This window comes from Macaca nemestrina, chromosome 5 (genome assembly GCF_043159975.1).
Source record: "Macaca nemestrina isolate mMacNem1 chromosome 5, mMacNem.hap1, whole genome shotgun sequence".
Classification (NCBI taxonomy): Eukaryota; Metazoa; Chordata; class Mammalia; order Primates; family Cercopithecidae; genus Macaca; species Macaca nemestrina.
The window spans coordinates 6,322,703-6,344,302 of NC_092129.1; the positions used below are offsets into that span (position 1 = coordinate 6,322,703).

At 37.2% G+C, this 21,600-nt stretch overlaps 1 protein-coding gene across 9 annotated transcripts in view; it reads left to right on the forward strand.

Moving 5' to 3' along the window:
* LOC105487544 (phosphodiesterase 10A) overlaps positions 1–21,205 on the forward strand; it is a 661,304-nt gene extending 640,099 nt beyond the window's left edge. For 3 of the 9 annotated variants that reach the window (XM_011751005.3, XM_011751007.3, XM_071096235.1), the window contains 4 exons: positions 4,819–4,930; positions 9,048–9,128; positions 12,228–12,316; positions 15,160–21,196. In XM_011751005.3, the coding sequence (XP_011749307.1) occupies positions 4,819–4,930; positions 9,048–9,128; positions 12,228–12,316; positions 15,160–15,262 (385 nt within the window). In that variant the 3' untranslated portion in view covers positions 15,263–21,196. Of the gene's footprint in view, positions 1–4,818; positions 4,931–9,047; positions 9,129–12,227; positions 12,317–15,159 lie in introns of all 9 variants that reach the window. The other 6 variants (XM_011751001.3, XM_011751000.3, XM_024794661.2 and 3 more) reach the window with 4 other exon arrangements.
* Positions 21,206–21,600: the final 395 nt, after the last annotated feature.

Here is a 21,600-nt window from a genome sequence, read left to right on the forward strand (position 1 = left end):
ATTAAGATGACAAATTTGTAAGTTGTTGGTAGTTTCTTAAATTTTTGCTTTCATGTATTTCATGCAGGAACTGCCTTTCTTAAACACAAATTGTAAAGATAAACTAATTTCATAATTTGAAATCGTGGCTTAAAAATCATAATTTGTCTTATTTTTGTTACCTTTCTAAAATGAAAATGTTTATTCTCTTAGTCCCAGATAATATTTGTACCCTTCAAAAGCAATCCCTTTGCTCCACTTCCCTTGAAGTCTTTTCTTAATTTAGATGTACATGCACGTCAAAGAAAGGGTACAGTATTAAACACTTAAACAATTCTTTGTTAATTCTTCAAATAATTCAGAAATAAAACTGGAAAAGTTCTATATTTTTACATAGCTATTGCTGTGTGCTTTGAAGAACAAATGTGTCTATGTGATGTGTGATCTGATGTGTGATATAGATATAGATATAGATATATATATATATATATATATATATATATATATATATATACTGTAATGTGATTTCTTTAGCATTTCCCAAATGCGGCAGCAGCCTCCAGCCTTTACCTGCTATAGGACTGTAAGTGCATAAAGGACTCCCTGTGTCAGGAATGTTTGATGTTTCAACTGAAGAACCTGAAATGTGGGGAACCGAAGTTCTAAAGCAAGATCACTGATGTTCCCATTTGATTTAAAGTTATGTATGGTACTCTGTGAGACCGTGTAAAGGTTGTTAACTCTAGGAATCATACAAGAATTCTGGTATTAACTTGAATAACAGCAGTTTCCTCTGTGGCAGTCATTTACCTAAGATTCATTTTCCATTCGTTTATAATTTCTTTCTCTCTCTGTGATGGAGAAAAATGTATTTTTAAAAGAAGCAACATATTTCTGTAACAGAAAAATGTATTTTTAAAAGAAGCAACATATTTAGGGTTTTATTAACTTAAGATTTTAGAACTTAAATTTAAAGTGTATTTTAGTGAGATAATTACTATATCATGTTTATACTTATATGAAAGTTATTTATGTCGTTGGAAACAGTAAAATTCTAAAATATTTTCTATGATTTTGAGTATGCAGCTGTTTAAATAATACTTTTAGAAAAACTGTATTATCCTCAGGCTAGCTTAATGTTTAATGAATTAGTCAAAATAGGTCACATTTTGATGAAAGTATAGTGGTTATTACAGATGTGATTTAAATTACTCAACCCAATGATTTAAAACCCCTTGAAAATGAGTTTAAAAGCAAGATTTAAAAAAAAGCTTTAAGATGATCATTTAGAGAAAAAAAGAATTGAACCTAGTTTCTTTTCAAATTCTATGCGTGACTTTATTTTAAAGTAAAATAATTAAAATGAGGCTAGATGGCAGCTTCTAAACAAAGCATCCACTGTACATCCCCCACATGTTTGCTGTCTAGTTAACCACTTGATAACACTTAACCACTCTTAACAGTTATAATTAAAACTACCTCATAACAGAATTCTGGTCTTTGCTTATATATCAGTATACTTTTGAATACAGAAATTCAAAAGAAATTTCAAATAATCATTATAAAATTAGAGAATGTGTGTTTCTCCTTCTTTTCCAACAAAATAGTATATCCTTGGCTGGCCAGGTTTACAGAGTGTGTGGCATGGGATTGGGGGCAGTGTGGGAGGGCTGGGCTTCCTTTTTGCCCATCGGTAACTCATCTGAAGTACTGCAGGCTACGTGGTCTGTTTTGCCTTCCTTTGGTAAAGTTCTGTGATTCCATGATCTTCTGATGTGGGAAGAAAATCTTGAAATAGGATGATACTGAGAAGGCAAACCTGCACACTGGGGAGAGGTGCCCACTTCTTTCAGGTTGGAATATCTGCACACCTGTGATAGAGCCTGTGCTCTTTATCTACTCCACTTGATCTGGAGTAATTAATATATGAAGGGGAGAATGGGGGAAAAGGAAAGGAAGATGGGAGAGAGAGATGCCTTGTCTTTATAACTCTTACAGGTGTTAGTAATTTGCATTTGGCTCTGCCTCTAATGTCTGGATTCCTCCTACTCCCCCATCCCACTACTGTCACCATAATTCAAGCTGCCCTCACCTCTCATCTGAACTACTGTAGTGTTCTCCTGAGTGATCACTCCGAACCTGCCCTTCCCTCTTCACGGGTCTGTAAGTCATCTCCACCCAGCAGACCTGAGTGATCCTCTTTAATACCTGTATCAGGCCACTCCTCTGGGAAAAGCCACCAAGATTTTACCGTCAAACTTGGAATAAAAGTTAAACTCCTATCTTGTCTCCAGCCTGTTTCTCCAAACTTAACTACATTCTGTGTTTCACCTCACTCAGTGTGTCGTAGCAAGAATGGCATTTCTTTTTGTTCTTCAGACCTGCCTTGCTTGTTTCCACATTAGGACTTCACATGCACTTCTCTCTGCTGGACCTTCCAGATCTTCACGTGGTAGCCTCCCTTTATTTATTTACTTATTTACTTATTTATTTATTATTTTATTTATTTATTTTTTACCCAGCACTTGCTTCATGAAACTTTTGACCTGTTGATTGTCTGCCTTGCCCTACTAGAACATTATTAACCTGAGAACAGGGTCTATTTGGTTCTTTGCTGTAACTGCCTGATAAATGCAGGCATTCAAAACTTTTGCGGGTAAATGAACGTAGTTAAACCTTCTGATATTATGTGACTAAGAATCGTTTTATAGGAGTTGTGTTGGGCTCTTCTTCACTGTTTTTAGTGACTAGGTTATATGAACTCACACCAAGAGTAGGCTTAGCATGGACATGATCCCTTTCACAAATGGTTATTAAAGCACATTTGGAGTTAAGGATCTATCCCGGTTAGCAGTCAGTTCTACATTCCATTCATGCGTAGAAATAAAATGTTGATTCCAATTGATAGTTCTGTACAGCCATGGCCATCTAACTGGTTTGGAATTGGGAGTAAAAAATGAGTAATTATATTTATTAAAGACGTTTGATGCCAAATTTCTAATCTGTTTTATTTTTTGTGCTTTAAGTAATTTTGACAGTGAAATCTAAATAACTATTTTACAATCCTTTCAATCCTTATATTGGCAACCTTATGTTGGGAATAATTTCTAGCGAGAAAATTGCTTTCATGTATTTTATAATGCCCAGTTCTGTTGACATTTCTTTTGTTTTACAGATTTATGAAAGTGTTTTTGAGATAAACCTTATTAGATTATTTACCATGATAAACTGATTATTTTGGCAAATATAAATTAGTGAGATTGAATTATTTTAAACATGTGAAATATTTGTAAATGGTAGTTTTTCACATTCGATTTGTGTTTAAATGAATTTACCTGTTGGAAAAAAAAGGTCATATATTCATTACTTTAGAAGTCCAAATCCAAAAATATTCTTCAAGCCACAAAGTTCTTAGAAACTACCTCATTAAGAAAATTTTACAGTTCCCTGATCAGTGTAAGGATAAATCTTCACATGGCATCTATTTGGGGTTACAGGAAGGGTATGCATAAATCTAACCAATGTTTGTAAAGTGATTTAGTCTAACCTGTAAGAGACCTGATACCCTCTTGAAATGTGCCCTTACAAAAAGTAAGGTGGTAAAGCTGATGATTACTTAAATGGGCTAAAGGAAGCGAGCTGATGGAAAATAAAGAACTCTGTGATGGATGGTATCATAAGAATCAGGGTATTCCAGGTATCCAAACATCTTAGCTTGAGCTAAGATGTGCTAAGAGCACTCCTAGAGCAGAGTCTCTGCCAAATTGACAGATAAATGCTCCTAATGTGCTGTCTGCCCAGGTCAAGACAGGCTCAGGAGCTAGGGCAGGACTGTGCCCACAGATGGAGAATGTGGACCTAGAAGAGGTAAGGCAGTGGTTAACAGCAGGGGATTGCTTATACTCATTAGAATTGAGATAGGAGCTAGAAATAAGAGCATCGTCTCACTCATTACACACTTTTATATCCTTGTTGATAATTTGTCTTTTAAAATTATGTAATTTGCTTTATAAAAGGTAAAGTTGTACATTACACTTTCTTAATTACTACCACTTAATTATTCTGTTAAGTATAGACTTCACTTAGGGTAGCCACATATCACTAGACCAAATCTATTCAAATTGTAGGGGATCTGTCTTTGATTTTTTTAAAGTGATTATTGTTCTTCAAGAGGAAAGATTAAACCAAACCATATTTAGAAAATAAAGTCAGACATGGAGTACATAGTTATGAATGCAAGCAGCTGAAACGGGAAGAGTCATTTTGGTTGAAAGACTGGTGTTGAAAAGAAATATCTGCTAATGAGAAGCACAGTGGAGGCTGCACCCAGCTCACACACTCGCACGGGGAGAGCGAGGAACAAAGTTACACAGCTGCCTCCTCCTCTGGCCTTGCCACAAATTCCTGTCCCTTTGGAAAAGTCATTTCTGTGCACCTAGACTTTGCTAATATAAAATGAAAGGATTGGGATAGATTTTCTCTTAAGACAGCTTCCCACTCTAAATTTCCAAAATTCAAAGAGAATGAAAGCCTGGTCCATAGCCATAAAAGTGGGGATTTAGATGACAGCCTAGCCAAAGCTTACACTGTATTTGATTTCTTCAGTAGCATTGAGGCAACAGGAACATATGGGACTTGTGATAGAAATGACTCCCGTTCTTATGATTAAAATGACACTAATTTTTCATTCCATTTTACTGTCCTGGCTGTCACTTCTATGTGCTGTTTAATGAAGTAATACGTACTTAAAACTTTATTCCTGAAATACAGAAGTCTTTCTAGTCCTTATTATAAATGTGCAAATGCTATGCTGACCAGTCTTATATTGTTGTGTTCTAGAGACCGTGTAATTGGTTTGATGATGACTGCCTGTGACCTTTGTTCTGTGACAAAACTGTGGCCCGTTACAAAATTGACGGCAAATGATATATATGCAGAATTCTGGGCTGAGGTATGTTCTTGATTCTTATATTGACATAGATAGTGAGGATAAATTAAATGTGTGGATAAATTGCTAAGAATACTCAGTTGTTCATGTTGATAGTTATTTCAGAAAGCTCTGGTGAATGAGATACTGAAGGATTTAGCAGATAAAAAGAGAGAATGATTGTTCTTTTACATATTACTTGCGTATGTGTCTAATTCTCTGAGCTCAACTGAAAGAGTTTAGGAACTTATTCACTGAACAGTGGTATAGTATAACAGTATTATATAAGTAGTATTCTTAACGGTAAAGTACTTAACAGCTGATCTTTCCTTCATTCATTCAATAAACATTACTGGCCATCTACTTTGGAGAAAGTACTCAGAGGGTCCCATAATATGGGATATATCCGCCTGCAGCTAAAAATTCAGGAGAATAATTGTTTTGCACCATAGACATTGAGAATATGTAAATATAATCAATAGCTCAGCTGCAAATTATGTGTTCTGCAGAATGTGTGGAATGTTCACTCATAATACTCCTGAAACAACACAAAATTACTTTTATTAGCACCTTTTCTTGATTTATCTAATTTATCAGTAATGTGTATTGTACTGCTCAATTTGCTTATGGAATTGTATGTAAGTAAGTAGAATGTAATTCTCCGATCCAAATGAGTCACAAATACCTAGGCCTTTGCATATGCAAAAACTACTTTATGAAGAAAGCTGTAAATCTTTTGAGTACCTCTTCTGGTTTGAAGAAATAAAAGTAAATTTGGAGGACAAAGCAGCTGATAATTCCATCATACATCTCATTCATACCGAAGCATGTATGTAAAACATAAACAGCAAATCATTCAGCCATGAGTTTAGTGGGAAGAGTTTATCATGTTGAATTATTTCATAATAATAAAGCCAAAGTAGGTTTACTGTACGAGGATAACAGACCTTGAGTTGATTATACTCCTGGCATGATTTCTCCAGAATGCCTTATACATCGCGTATGCGTGGTCTCGCATGAGCTTTTTCTTTATTTTATTGTGTATGTGTCAGAACCTAGTTACCATCAGACTGAAGTAGGAAGATTGATTGTGATGCACAGTTGACCCTTAAACAACACAGGTTTGAACTGTGTGGATCCACTTATATGTAGATATCCACTATGTAAATATATTGGAAGATGTTTTGGAGATTTATGACAAAAATACAGAGCAGCATACCCTAGAAATATTTTTAAAATTTAATTTAGGTATGCCGTAAGTGCATAAAATATATGTAGATACTAGTCAATTTTATCATTTACTACCATAAAATACACAAAAATGTATAAGTTAAAATTTATCAAAACTTATACACACACTTAGAGACTGTGGAGAGAAATGTAAACAAACAGATGCCGTGTTAAATCATAACTGCATAAAGTTAACTGTAGTGCATACATACGGCAGTACTGTAATAATTTTGCAGCGGCCTCCTTTTGCTATTATGGTGAGTTCAGGTGTTACGAGTATCCACTTAAAATGCTGTGTTTAAAACACTCTGATGCTAATCATCTCTGAGCCATTCGTCTCTCCAGTAAATTGTGTATCACAGTAAAAAGTGATATCTGGTGGTTCTTGCATGTTTTTCTTTTTTTTTTTTTTTTTTTTTTTTTCTTTTTGAGACGGAGTCTTGCTCAGTCGCCCAGGCTGCAGGGCAGCGGCGCGATCTCGGCTCACTGCAATCTCCGCCTCCTGGGTTCACGCCATTCTCCTGCCTCAGCCTCCTGAGTAGCTGGGACTACAGGCGCCCGCCACTACGCCCGGCTAATTTTTTTGTATTTTTAGTGGAGACGGGGTGCATGTTTTTCATTGTGTTTAGTGCAATACCGTAAGTCCTCCATAACACCATAGCACCTATACAGAGTTACACTAGGATGCTAGAAGTGCTCCCAAGAAGCAGAGAAAAGTCATGACATGACAAGAAAAAGTTGAGTTGCTTGATAGGTTCCCTAGATTGAAGTCTGCAGCTGTGGTTGCTGACATTTTAACATAAATGAATCCCGTGTAAGGATCACTGCAAAAAAAGAAAAATTCATGAAGCCATCACTGCAGCTATGCCAGCAGGAGCGAAAACCTTGCACTGTTTGTGAAATGTCTTTTTATCTCATACTAAAAACGCACGTTTTGTGTAGGTACAGGATTGCTGTGAGAAAGGCATAACCATAGACTGTAATATGATTTCTGTATTCTAGATGAATATAGAAAACGTGCAGTCATCAAATGACAACTTAAAGCAAAAGGAAGGTGCAGGATTAAAAGCTGGAGAATTTAATGCCAAAATGTGACCAATCTGTAATGGAGATGTTTTTCCTTTATATTATTCCCTGGTTATTCAGTCCACAGATAATGATTCAGCTCTCTGCGTGCTCTTAGGTGCACGCAGGTTGAAGCCTTTCACCAACCTCAATAGTCCACAGGAAGAAGCAGGAATACATTCGCCAAGTCCTGACAGTTGATCTCAGTATCTATAAAGTCCTGTCTCTTCCCTCCATCCTCACGATCCTTCCCCTCTTCAGATCATCACCAACTCATGCCTTGAGTACTGCCACTTTCTAACTGAATTCCTTGCCATTACCTTTTAGAATTTGTGCAGAAATCATTAATAATGTGGTCTTTGGTGCCAGGTTGCTTGAAATTCAAATTCTGCTTGGGCACTTGGTATTTAACCTCAGGCCAGTTTATGAGATAGGGATGATAATAATTCAGATTCCATCCGTACTGTGCTTCTGATCCCTTGTTGTAATACAGACCAAAATCATGACCTCTATGTGGAGAGCCCCATGTGGCTGGCCCCCTGCCCACTGCTGTGCAGGCATATTCCCTGTCTCAGCCCCTAGCTGCCATTTAGGTCTTTGTTCCGTGCAGTCTCTGCCTGGGGCACGCTCCTGCCCTCTGCATTCTGTGAAAGCCTCAGATTGGCTCAGCCCTCCTAATTATAAGCATGGTCCGTAGCACTGAATTCTTTTCCTTTTTAGCATTTTTGTTTTGAGTACATATTCAAATCATTGTTTGTTTAAAAAGCTGTTTCCTTGTTGGACGTTTCAAGTCTTTGAGAGCGAGGGACTTAGTATGTCTCACTCACTTTGAATAGAGGAGCAAAAAGTTTGAGACCACTGATTTTAAATGTAAAGTGATAACGATGGAACTGCAGCTATGCTTGACATGGCTTTGCTTTGTCAGGACAAGTGCTTTGGTCCTGTACGTAAAAATACTCAATTATGGTTATAGTAATTTGATTGTAGACCCTATTTTAACAAGTCTGGGAAGTTTCTAGGCTGTACTTCTGATTTCTAAAAACATGACTAGTGTTACTAAAATAATAAAGAATATGAGGGAAGAGTGGGAAGTTAGGAAAAAGATTAGGAAATCTTCAGGAAGAAGATTGTAACAAGTTTTAACTTTAGCAAATAAATAAAAAGCAAGATAATTTCTAAAATCTTTAAAATGGGAACAGTGTATCCTAGAGTACTTCATGAGGATTAAATGAAGTAATATTTACAAATTACTTAGCTCAGTGCCTGCAGCATAGTGAATCTTTAGTAACTATTACGTATAACTGTAGGTTAATCTTTAGTAACTAACGTAGTGAATCTTTAGTAACTATTCCTATAATTGTAAATTAAATGATATGTGTAGTTTGTTGTACTGCGTCTTTACTAGTACATTTTAGCAGAGTGTTGTTGTTTATTCTTCCTCTGTAAATATTCCTCTGGAAAGCCAAACGTCACTGAGTTCCATGCACTTGGATCATTTGAAAGAGAGAAGGGCCTGGAGGTTATTCCATATCTTGTTACTGTCGTTTCTCCTCACTGTTCACTGTATCTCCTCTTATTATAACATTTATTTACTAACTTCTGCAAAATGAAACCAGTAATGATGGCTGGGGTTCTGGTAATTCAGTAGTGGAGAAAATCAAGATAAAGTACAAAATAATGATACATTAAGTTTTTCATTATTTTGATTGTTTTTCCTTGAGTTAACAGCAACAAACATTATTTGTTTTGAAGAAAATTAATGAATAAAGGGAATATTTCAATAATATCAAAATTGTATAACAATTTGAAATTTGAGAAAGCATGACTTTCCCCCCATTCATCTTAGGGTGATGAAATGAAGAAATTGGGAATACAGCCTATTCCTATGATGGACAGAGACAAGAAGGATGAAGTCCCCCAAGGCCAGGTATGAATTATTAAAGTAAATTGTAATTGCTGAAGTCAAATAGTTTAAGATGGGCATAAAATCATACATGAATGGAAAGCATATGTCATCATATAATATGTTAAGGGAATGGGTTATTACAGGCAGATCTGGTGATTATTAATATGGAAACTTTAGAAATTTATCTTACAGGATTGAGAATTGGAAAAACAACAGCTGTTTACACTGAATAATCACCTACTCAAATGAGCCTTCACTTCCTAAGACACTCAGGAAAGTAGATGCTAAAAGAGTTCATACTCTTAATCTGGGTTTGACGGCCAACTCCAACCACTGATTTTGGTCGCAAGGCTAAAAGCCACAGTGAGGAATCCTGAGGGCCTGGCTGCCTTGTGGACTGGAAAGACTTAGTGCTCAGGGGACAGAAGCCAGGACCACTTGAAACTTTCTCCATTTAATGGAGTTTGGGGACAATAAGACCAAAGTTAGGAAATCTCTGTGGATTGAAAGAATTCATACTACCTTTGCCAGCACTCCTTTCTTCAGCTGCCATTGCAGTAAATAGGCTTTCTTTTCTGACGTGAAATAGAGGGGGTAGAAGATTTTGAATTGTTTTATTTTTAACAAGCAGAAAATATTTTGTCATTGGCTAAACAAAAATATTTTTGGAGAGTTACATTATAGATTTTGATTCAGGTTCATTTTTTCTGACAAATAATGCTTAGTACTTTAGTGCATTTTGTGTTTTGTCTCAACATAAATTGACATCAACTATCCTCTTTTCAGGTCATACTACATAATTTATGTTTGTTTTCCAATGTTTTGAGAGGTCTGTGCCTCGCTAGTTTTGCATGCGTGTATGTGTGGTGTAATGTATTTCTGAGAGTATGGTTTTTGTTAAGTATCTAATCTTCTTTTTTTTTTTTTTTTTGTTTTTTTGTTTTGTTTTTTTGTTTTGTTTTGTTTTTGTTTTTTGAGATGGAGTCTCGCTCTGTCACCCAGGCTGGAGTGCAGTGGCGCGATCTCGGCTCACTGCAAGCTCCACCTCCTGGGTTTACGCCATTCTCCTGCCTCAGCCTCCTGAGTAGCTGGGACTACAGGCGCCCGCCACCGCGCCCGGCTAATTTTTTTTTGTATTTTTAGTAGAGACGGGGTTTCACCGTGGTCTCGATCTCCTGACCTTGTGATCCGCCCGCCTCGGCCTCCCAAAGTGCTGGGATTACAGGCGTGAGCCACCGCGCCCGGCCAAGTATCTAATCTTCTAATGGCATAACAAGGAAGTTAGTCGTGGGCAAATAATTATGATACAGATAAGTTTAGAAAATGTTTCAAAAAATCCACAGGTTTTTGATAAGTTCTCAAATTTCCCTGCTTTATTTAAAATTGATTTATACACAATTTAGGCAAGTCCACAGCCCACAGAGGGCACCAGTACAACAGAGACTGAATGAATGGCCATCGCCTCCACTCATGCCCCTGGCTAGGTTTTCTGATGGCGTGGGCACTTTTCCCTCTTGATTTGAAACGGATCCTGAATACCTATCGTGTTTGCTGTGGGTGTATTTTGCAGTTTTTGTCACCTTTTACCACTGTTTATGGAATTTTCCCATATATGGAGTCACAGCTGTCAGTCATTCCTGTTTGGTGTCTGCTTTTCATAATGTATTTGAGAAGTCCTTTCCCACCTTGAGAGTAAATATATTTGCCTATATTTTCTTTAGTTTCCTCTTTATTACTTTGCATTTGATTGATTAACTTGTTTGGAATGTGTCTTCTTGTATTATTTAAGATAGGGAACTAAAGGTTTTTCTTTCCCAGTAGTTTACAGTCATCCCCACAGAAGGCCTGGCATAACTGGAAATTTCTCATTCATGCTGTCAGCAATATGGGTTTTGCTCTTGTGTTTTTAATTAAGATAATAGTTTGTTTTAGAATAGTTTGATTTTCATTTACAGCCTAATAAAGATTTAAAGAAAAAGTTCTATGATCAGTTAATATTCTACCAACCATATTGCTTCTAAATAGTTGGTGACTGTGAAATTATTATTTGCCATAATAATGAAATACTCTAATTTCTGATAATTAGTATCTTTTCTGGGACCTTCTGCCCCATGTCATCTGCTAAATATTCGAATAAGAAAGTCTCTGCATGAGCCATAAAGTTAAAAATGGAAATAACACAGGTGCTATTTTAGTAAGAGTGCTATGACGATAGACTTTGTAACAGGAGAAAGCAAAAAGGAACCACACAAATCCGATCCTCCTGTATGCTTCAGTGCATATCACTGAAGTTCAGTACTTTAGAGAAATTGGTAAGCTGTGATTTGGGGTCACCTCATCTAGAGAGCTATTTATCTTGTACATGATGCAGCCACTTGGCCAGTGACTTATGTCTGGACAAGCTGTGTTATCTGGCTAAGAGTCACATATCTTTTACATCTGGTCTTTAGGTGGCCAGTCTTATTTGCACAGTGACCCAGAATTCCTAATGAAATATTCTCTGTGTATTGTTTAAAGTACGACAGATTTTTAAACTTTGAAATGTGATCTATTGAAAGAACAGTAAATGGGAAGAGCTATGATAAAACCAATGACATTTCTTTGAGTTCAAGTAAGAGGGCTGGGAGGATGAGTAAAATATTGGGACACCACACAGGGCACCAAAGCCAAGAGTAGCAGACAAGCAGAAAGTACTGCTGCACACCTGAGCATGAGGGCAGGAAGAGCCATATGTGCGGAAGAATCTCAGGCTTTATGTTGAAGTGTCTGCAGGAAAGCACTAAAGGTGACTGGAGATAACACAGTACTCGAATGATCAACTGACTGATCCATTAGCGGAATATCATTTAATGTACTTGGGTCTTAGATTTCAGTAGGTATTAACCTTTGTAATATGTTTTGAATCTTCATGTGTTTTATTTCTAGAATCCATTTTAATGCATTTTAAAATACAGTCTATAATCGTAGTCATGGAACCTAAATATCACATACAGCAAAACTAGAACATGTAATTTTATAATTAGGCCTCAGAAACAGAACCTTCACTGAAGAAATACAAATATCACTAGAATTGCTAATATGCACTTTTGTTTCTTGTCCGTGGTTTTCGCACGGAGGCAGCTTGGGTTCTACAATGCCGTAGCCATTCCCTGCTATACAACCCTTACCCAGATCCTCCCTCCCACGGAGCCTCTCCTTAAAGCATGCAGGTATGTACTATGGTTCGAGCTGTAACAATATTGTTTCTAAAATCACTGAGATCTGTATAGGATTTTTTTACTCCACTAGTGTGTTGTGGTCTGTGTGTGTGTCTAGGTATCGAGTTGTTGTGCTCAGGGGCTCGGGGCCTCCTTGCCTGGCTTCCCCAGAGGCACGACTTCTCCCCTTTGGTTCAATTCTCCTGAAAGACGAGCCTCAGGCACCTTGGGTGCTCGGGCAGCTTCTTCTGGCCGCACTCTGAAGAGAGGGACAGTGGGAACAGGCTGGGGGCTGGGGCCAGACACAGTCAGGGCCCAGATGACCCAGTGACTGGGAGAGTCTCTGTCTCGGTGTGGGAGATCCTTCCTGCTTTCGTACGCCCACGTTCAGTCTGGGTGGGGTACCAGGTGTTTCTTTCAGAAAGGGCGTGTGTGTGGTTCTTGCAGGACCAGCTTGGTTTCAAGCCTTATGAGAGCTGCATCTGTGCTGAGGGGACCTTGTCCCTGGAGGTCCTCAGGCCTGGGATAGAAAGCCCTTGACCAGGCTGCCTCATTTTGCTAAGTGATACGTGGAGTCGGTCCTGCAAGAGGGGCTCCTGGCTCTCATTACTCGTACAGCCACAATATGTCCCTAAGTAGTACGCTATGTATATGTCAAGTGTCTATTCATATCAAGTCCTTCATACACCAAAAAGGAGGAAGAAGTGTTTTTTTATTATTGTTATTTTGCAGAGGACCCGCCCAATGCTGTTTTTAAAAAAGACAAGGCAGTGGTGTCTATTGAGGATGCCTGAGCAGGAAGAGACTGACGAGATCACACAGTTTGTTGTTTAAATGGAAGAAGGGGACCTTAAATTTTGGATAACCGCTTCGTCTTTAAGTCTTTTTCTCCTTCCAACAAGACATTGAAGCATCGTTATCTCTTCTAGATTCATATTTCTCCCTATTCCTTTCTTATCCTTTTAAAAGAGTGAACTCAGTTAAGAACCTTGGGTATTTTTAAAGATTTTCATTTTACTTTAAAAATTCCCTCTGAGGAAGTCAAAGGGTTATAGCCAGCAGCTGTGCGTGTGGGTCTTTTCACGGCTCTGGGCCATGTTTTAACTACTTAGCTATAGCTCTGCCTGGGGTGGGTTGGAGTGGATGCCCTGTGGGAGGACGGAGGACAGACACTGGCCAGAGAGTTTTACACAAAACCAGAAACTTAATATACTCTTATCTTCTGCTGTTGAAATTTTTTTTCTACTTTTTTCAAGGAAAACAAGACCAATAGGCAATATTTAAAAATTTATATATATAAGAAATGGTTTCTCCTTCCTCCCTGCTCCTGTGAGATAAACGTAGCATCCCACCTTGTTTTGCTGAGCCTTAATTGACCTTACTCCCTGGTTAGTTTATTAAAATCTTACCTTATTACAAAAGCCTGAGTCATAATGGGCAATATGGAGTGTGAGGCCAGATCATTCTTGAGGGAATTAGGTTATAAAAGTTTGTGCAAAATTAAAAAGAAAGTGGAATATCAATGTAAATTCAAAGGTGTTGTTTAAATAAATACTAAGCAATCTTCAGAAGTCCTTTCCTGTCCAGAAATCCTGTGTGTTTTATGCCAGGTACTTGGAAGCCAGGGCATGAGTGCTGACTGCGTGTGCCCAGCACTGAAGGGAGCTATGGAGGTGCCTTCCTTGTGGAACTCTGAGAACATGGTGTCCACTGTGTGGGCAGCTCTGCCTCATTCCTGCTTCAGTATACTTGGCTGGACCACATAACCTCTTAAAGGCCATTTTAATCTTATTAATGCTTAAAAAGTTTATGATGTATCCTCAGTGTTCAAGGAAACATACCAAAATTAGTGTATGGCTTTTTCCAATATATCGGAAGTCTCTAGGGTCTGGAAAAATAATACCTCATGATATGTTACAAAAGTTAAAAGAGCCACACTTTTCAGTTATATTTTAGAGTTTTGTCTGTCTGAATGTGTCTTAGAATGTTTGCTAAAAGAAATTGGAGAGAATTGTAAAACTGTGTCTCATAGGAGTTTTGTATTTCGCAATGCCAAGATTGCCATGTGACTTGACACAGGAATGTGGCCAAGAGTTCTTCCGGGGTAGCCGTGTAGAGGAAGATGGTTTTGCAGTGATTTGGCTAAGAGCTCTGCCGGGGTAACTGTGGGGAGTAAGATGATGGTTTTGCAGTGGTTGTGATCACACAGTTAGAGAAGATTACGATGCCTGTGACACTTGAATTACAGACACTGAGAGAGAAAGATTAGAGGACTCGAGAAATGAGACTGCCTTGGGTGAGGACTTACCAGAGCACTAACATGGTTTTACTATAACAAGAAAATTTCAGGTGTAACTTAGGATGACTTTGTACATGTGACACACTGCTCAGAATAAGAGCAAGTGTAAGATGGTGAGGTTTAGGCCTCCTGGGAGACGCTCTGTCGACACTTCTCAGTAGGAAGGTCCCTGTTGTCACCGAGTGTTCCTACTGCTCTGGGACCTCCTCCTTTCCACGATCCTGCATATTCCTCAGTATTAAAACCTAGAGCTCTTTCCCTGTTCAAGTTAATCCTTTCTAAGAAAGGACGCATGCTGAGCCCTAGCATTTCTGCTGCGTTCGCGGTCCAGAGCGGGTGGACCAAGGTGCCCCTGACCCTCTGGCGCCTCTGAATCTCTTTCCTGAGCAGCCATCACAGGAGCCCGCCTGGCCACGTCATGCTGGTAACCATGTCGGAGGGCCCCACACAATGCTGTTGTGCAGGGCTATGCCACAGGACTATTTGGTTAGTTTTCAAGACAAAGTCCAGAAATCCTTTATTCAGCTTCCCCTGAAACTGCATCTTTTATCCCTAGGGATAATCTCAATCAGTGGGAGAAGGTGATTCGAGGGGAGGAGACTGCAACCTGGATTTCATCCCCGTCCGTGGCTCAGAAGGCAGCTGCATCTGAAGATTGAGCACTGGTCACCCCGACACGCTGTCCCACCTACAGATCCTCATCTTGCTTCTTTGACATTTTTTTCCTTTTTGGGGGGGTGGGGGTGAGGGGAATCTATACCTGGTAACTGGGTGCAAACCTCTTCAGGAAGGTAACATCAAGTAAATAAGTCAAGCAGAGGACTTCCTGCCAGTCTCTTCTGTGGGGCATCGTAGACACTGAGTAACCAGGACCACCCCCGTGTTCAGAAATCAGCTGGCCAAGTGACTCCATTTGACTTGCAAACCAGCCTTTTCTAATAGGCTAATATTGCTGAGGCCTTAAAGGAAATGGACAAAAATTCTTCAGAAGGGGTACTTTTCCATTGTATCTTTCTAATAAGGGTTTAACATGGTACTATTATGGTATTGTACTTGGGCTTTCACATCAATGTTGCTTTGATGTTGTTGGTTATAAATAGGAATTTTTACACATTACTATTGTGAATGGTGAATGTTCATGTACGACCTACTTGTAATTAACTTGAGTTGTAGTCCACAGCCTCAGGACAAATGTCATTGAGGTTACAGGGTAAGAAATGATGGCAAAACGTCAGACTCTTATTTCAGAGCTTCATGAATTTAGTTAGACTAAACATAACTCTTTAAGTTAAAACTAAAGGGCTGAGATGAATAAATTTAACACTGAAACAAATAGATTTCCTGTCCTTTTGAGAAGAGATGAGGTATACCTTACAATAAATCTCAGAACTTCAAGTAGCAGTTCAAAAGATGTCAGTTTTTAAAATTGTTTTTGTTGTCGTCTTGGCAGTTTTACTGAACCCTTTGCATAAAGAACAAAATAAAAGCAAGGCATCATAATTTTTTGAATGGACAAGTCTTATGGACATAAAGGGTGCATTTTTCATAATGATTCCTTCATAGTTTCACTTTGTGTCATTGCAGAATTTTAGACTCTCATTCACAACGAAAGATTAATTCTAAACATTGTTTAATTAAAGTACCATACATTTCTCTTTTAAACATCAAACCATAAAATGTGTCCTTTGTCATTTTACTCTGACCTGCTGCAGTCACCTCTCATTTATCTCTTTCCACATGCTGCACGGTCATATTTCATGAGCTTTCTGTCCATAGCACAGAAACAGAAGCAGAAAGCAGTACAGTCATGTTGGACCTTCTTTCTGTTCTCTTTACTCGTCTCACAGATCAAATCACTCCATAGAAGTCTGTGGATTTCGATGGTTTCTTCTATACAGCTTTTTGGTTGACTAGTATTACTATACAATGTAAGTGTTTTAAAAAATACAAAAGTAATACTCTGCACCTCTTCCTACAAAGATTATAAAGCAGTCACTTCTGGTGCATATTAATACTTTAAAGATTTTCAGCACAATGGCACAGTAATCTCCAAACCTGAATTAGACAGAGACTCACTCAGGAAGTGACAGGCCAATCATAACAACATATTCACGTTTGATGTGGCAGGAAACTGGAATGTCAGTTTGAATAAAATGGAAAAATATGCTTCTACATATTTACTACCATAGGCATTTCGTTCATATGAGCCTGGTTTGTGCCAAATTAAATCAGAGGCTTCTACAACATGGTTTATTTATGTTGTGGCAGAGTTGGCTCTACATAAGCACTGTTCTTATTTTAAAATTAACACTATGTGTTCAGTTTTCTTGTGGGCTTCTGAAAGTTGCCATCTTCCCTACGTGGAGCTCCATTTGCTATTTTCATTATACACTATGAGGTAAAATGTAGTAACGAAAGAGATAGAAATACCACTGTGGCTAGATATATATACACACACATATATATATGGATGGATGTAATATATGTAGAACACACACATAGATGTATATAGGATGCACACTCATGTATGTAAACATACATATACATATGTGTATATATGATACATACACATACACACACGCACGAGAGACAGAAGGAAAGAGGAAGAGAGAAGCAAACATGTAGGAAAAAATATAAATCAACCCCATTCTCCCATTCGTTAAGAGCAATGATTTTTCTTGACGGAAAATGCATATTACTTGACAGTTGACAAGAAAGTGTCATTTTTGTGTTAGTGTATTCATATAACTGCATTTGAACAAGATACATATTTTTCTGCATACAAATTTATGAAGCTGGATTCTACCAAATACAACTTTAGTCACAAAAGTTAATTTAGTTATCTAATTTAACTTGGAGACTGAATTTCAGGAAGGGATATAAATTATTTAAGATTATTGTTTAATTACAAGAATTTTAAAAGAATGTATGAATTCTGTTTTTTAATATGGAAAATATGGCGGTAGGAATCTCATGGCTACATTTACATTTTTAGGTTATTACAGAAAATTCTCTCAATTTATTATGGTCAAGTGTATTATGTAATCTCTATTTAGAACAGTTTCCCAAAGGAATGTGATTGGATTTACTGGTTGGTTAATTTCTTGTGAAATATTGTCATAATAGAAGCACAGCATGAACAAAAGACTGTATTCTGATGTAAACTGTCAATATTGCTTTTACCATGTGTCAGATTTACTTAGTAATCACAGATTTACCTAAAATAAAAGGACTCGGGATGCAGTGATATTTAGTTAATAATTTGTTTTGGAAAACATGCAGTTAGGAGTATTTTTGTGTTTTGTCAGATGTTTAGGAGACAGACTTTTGAGTTCTGTTTCTTGTCCTTTTCCCAGATCTTTTCTTAAAAGAACAATGTGACACCAGAAGCCAAGAGATGGTTTTTACTAACAACAGCTTTGATGAGTTCCTATTAAGGTCGTATTGTGTATTGTGCCAAATTTTCCACCCAGTATAAATTTAGTAACCAGCTACGAGCATATGTAGGATATTCAATTTGCAGACACTTATATTGGTTATGTTGGTTTATAATAGACAAGTTTTATGGTCATATGCAATTATTCCATTATCTTTTTGGACACAGTGAATGTGTTTTTTAGCGGAAAATGTCCTTGGAAACATAAATGTCTGCCAATACCATGAAATATTGAATACAGGCAATGTGAATTAATTAATTAGAAAAGGGTCAAAGGAAATACAATGGATGTGGAAACTAATTCTAAAAAATAGCTGTATTAATAGGGCAAAGCCTCTGGTCCATTTCCCAGCTGTACTTCTCTCTAAGAGGTGTATGAAAAACCCATCTTGCAAAAGAGACCAAAATATTAGACACAATCGTTCCCATTCCTGACTCTTCAATGGAAAAGGAAGGTACAGATGTTTACAGTGGTGCCCCAGGTGACTCGTTCTCCATACAACAAAAACAACTAATTGGAAACTACATTTATTCAATATAGGTTTCCTCTTTTTTGGCATGCTTTTTAGATTTTTTTCATTTTGTAAAATCTCAGTTAATTTTTCTTTATTGGTATGTTTGTGTATACGAGACATGTTTGTACAGGATATAAATAGATGCATCAATCCTTAAATACCTGGGTTTTTTAATAGGTTTAGGTTTGGGTATTGTGTTTCTTGTCTTTTAACTCAAAATTAAGGTTTGAGCTTTAATAGGACTAAATTATTCACCTGCCTTGGCCTGTGCCTTTATTTTAAATACTGCAATTTTAATTCTTCATTCATGTATTTATTATTTTGCTTTTCTTGCTTAACTATAATTGAAAATATTTACAGGAACTCACAGTTCATTTTATCAAGTTGAATGAATAGGATCATCCTCTCCTCATCAGATTTCTGTCCTTTATTTGACTTCATTGACATATACCCTGGTGACTATAACCAGCGAACTGTTCAGATTCAGTCTTTTCGGCAAGAACTTCAGAGAACTGTGACATTGGTTATGATATGATTTTTTGGGGGTTTCAGGTACCTAAGCATGATTTTTAAAATCACTTCTGTCTTTACATATTTCAAACATATGTTTGCTTTTGACACTTTGCAGATTTTATTTAGGATTTAATTCTTTAAAGACTGTATTTATTTAGTCACTATAATGAATCTCTTCTATTGCAAGTATTGAGCTGATTTTTAAATGATGTAAAATGTAGATCAGCCAAGTATGTCAGCCATTAGAGTTTCCCCATGCTTTCAGCGCATGGCCGTGAGATCTTGACGTGTGCATCAGTATTTAGCCAATACATATTTTGCTGGCTTCTTTAACCATTTATATTGTTTAAATTAGTAATATCCAATGCAGTGCACACTTTTTTGTCTTTTTTCCAACGGAATATTTTGGTTGTCTGAAACATTGGATGCATTTTATATGATAAAAATAGCAAGAAAAATTTAAAAAGTGTCAACGGTGTGCTGGTTCTAAATTAAGAAGATAGAACAAAGAGAAAGACATTAATGTTACCCGAGAAATACATTTAACATCCAAAGAAGCAATGCTGTCCTCACTTGGTGTTTCTCTTCTCAACCCAGCAATGGAGAGCAGGGCTTGCGAAGCCATACAGAGCCCACCTGCCCTTTCCTGCAACTGGGAGAAAACTAATCAATGGCACGCAGAGCCAGGTGTGGCCCTGTGAGGCAAAGGATAATGTCACCTCAGGACCAAGGTGGAAACTTACAGCTGAATCCAGGGCTTACTAAGTAGGGAAGTCAGTTTACACATTTCAGTTTTCCTCTAATGTCTCTGAGGTACTGTGTATTTGCAGAAGTTTAAGTAGAAGGGTTTTGTTTCTATTGTAAGTTAAGCTCTAAAAGTGTATTATCTAACCCTCTAGCCCAACTGAAATATTATATCATGGGCGTTACAGCCTTTGTCTTTTTCTTTATTCACCTTAATACCCAGTCCTATGCTGTATCTCCAAGAGCCTATATAAATGACATATAGGAATATTATTTTCCATATGATCTGTCGTATGGTGTATATGCTATGTGTTCATTTCATGTGCAAGTTGAGAGTGTAATAGATTTACCCAGAGAAGGTGTTTCTATACAATGCCCCTACCTATTTGAAATTACATGCTTGCCCAACACACTGTGAAATAGTTACCAAAATTTGTACAAATGCAGCATCTTCATTCTTCCTGAGAAGAAAAGATGGCTTTCTTTACATGAATATATGAACAAAAGAGATCCTAGATCCATATGTAGCTAAGGCATCTGAGAGTTTGCTGTTGATAATCTTGCTGACCAAAAACTACTGGAGAGTAATACAGGTTATATGCTGTCAAAATTACAATGCTCATAAAGAACTGACTTGTAGAGTCAGTGAACCTGTGTCCAGAATTTTAATAGGCTCTCTATTGGAAGGAGAAAGAATTTCAAGTTAATGGCATCTAACTTTATCATAGTTGATAAGTTAGTAAATTTTAAAAAATGATTTTATATGTATGACAAAAATCTTTGTAAAATGCGCAAGTGCAATAATTTAAAGAGGTCTTAACTTTGCATTTATAAATTATAAATATTGTACATGTGTGTAATTTTTTCATGTATTCATTTGCAGTCTTTGTATTTAAAAAACACTGTTATGTTTGTATAATAGAACAGTAATCATTTATTATAATCTAGGCAAGTTGTAAATAAATTCATAATTCAAACAGCCAGTATATATGCATATATGAGTGTTATATTGCAAAATCTTTGTTTTACTTACATGGTTAAAGCAGCAAGAATTCTTTTGTTGATATGTAATTATACCCATAAAATATATATATATGTATGATACATGAAATATATTTAGAAATGTTCATAATTTTAATGGATATCATTTGGTGTGAATAATTGAATACAGAGTTTTTAAAATATCTTTCACGTATATCACTTGCTCTCATTTGTGGGGAAGATAATAGACACTTCACAAAAGGTCATTTGAAAACACTCTAGGCCTTGTTTGCCTAGAAAACACCAAGTTTACATTGAATTAACGTGTTTTGTTTGCTTCACCTATTTTCTACCAGACAGCACAAGACAATATAAAATGCTAAATGTATGATTTACTAACTCGGAGTCCATTCTGTAATTTTAAAGATTCAGATAGTGTGTAGGGAGCCCGTGGTGCTGCAGTGATGGCTTCAGGTTACTGAGCCAGCAGCCCTGAGTGCCAACCCACAGGCTCCCCCGGGAGCTTCCCTGGCCCTCAGAGTCTTTGCGTCAACAACGCAAATGCACACTCACTAAAAGCACACCCTCCTGAAAAGAGAAGTGCTGGGCAAAACGCAGTGGTGCATGTGTGTTTATGTGTACGTGTTGGGATTCTTTCTCCTATAGGAAAACACATTCAGGCCTAAAACTTCACATACTGTGTACACAGTGATAAGTATACCCATGATCTTTAAAACTCTAGGTAAAGAAATTATGTTTTCATTTTGACTATCTCTGCTTGCCATCAAATGAGTAGGCAAATGATAAA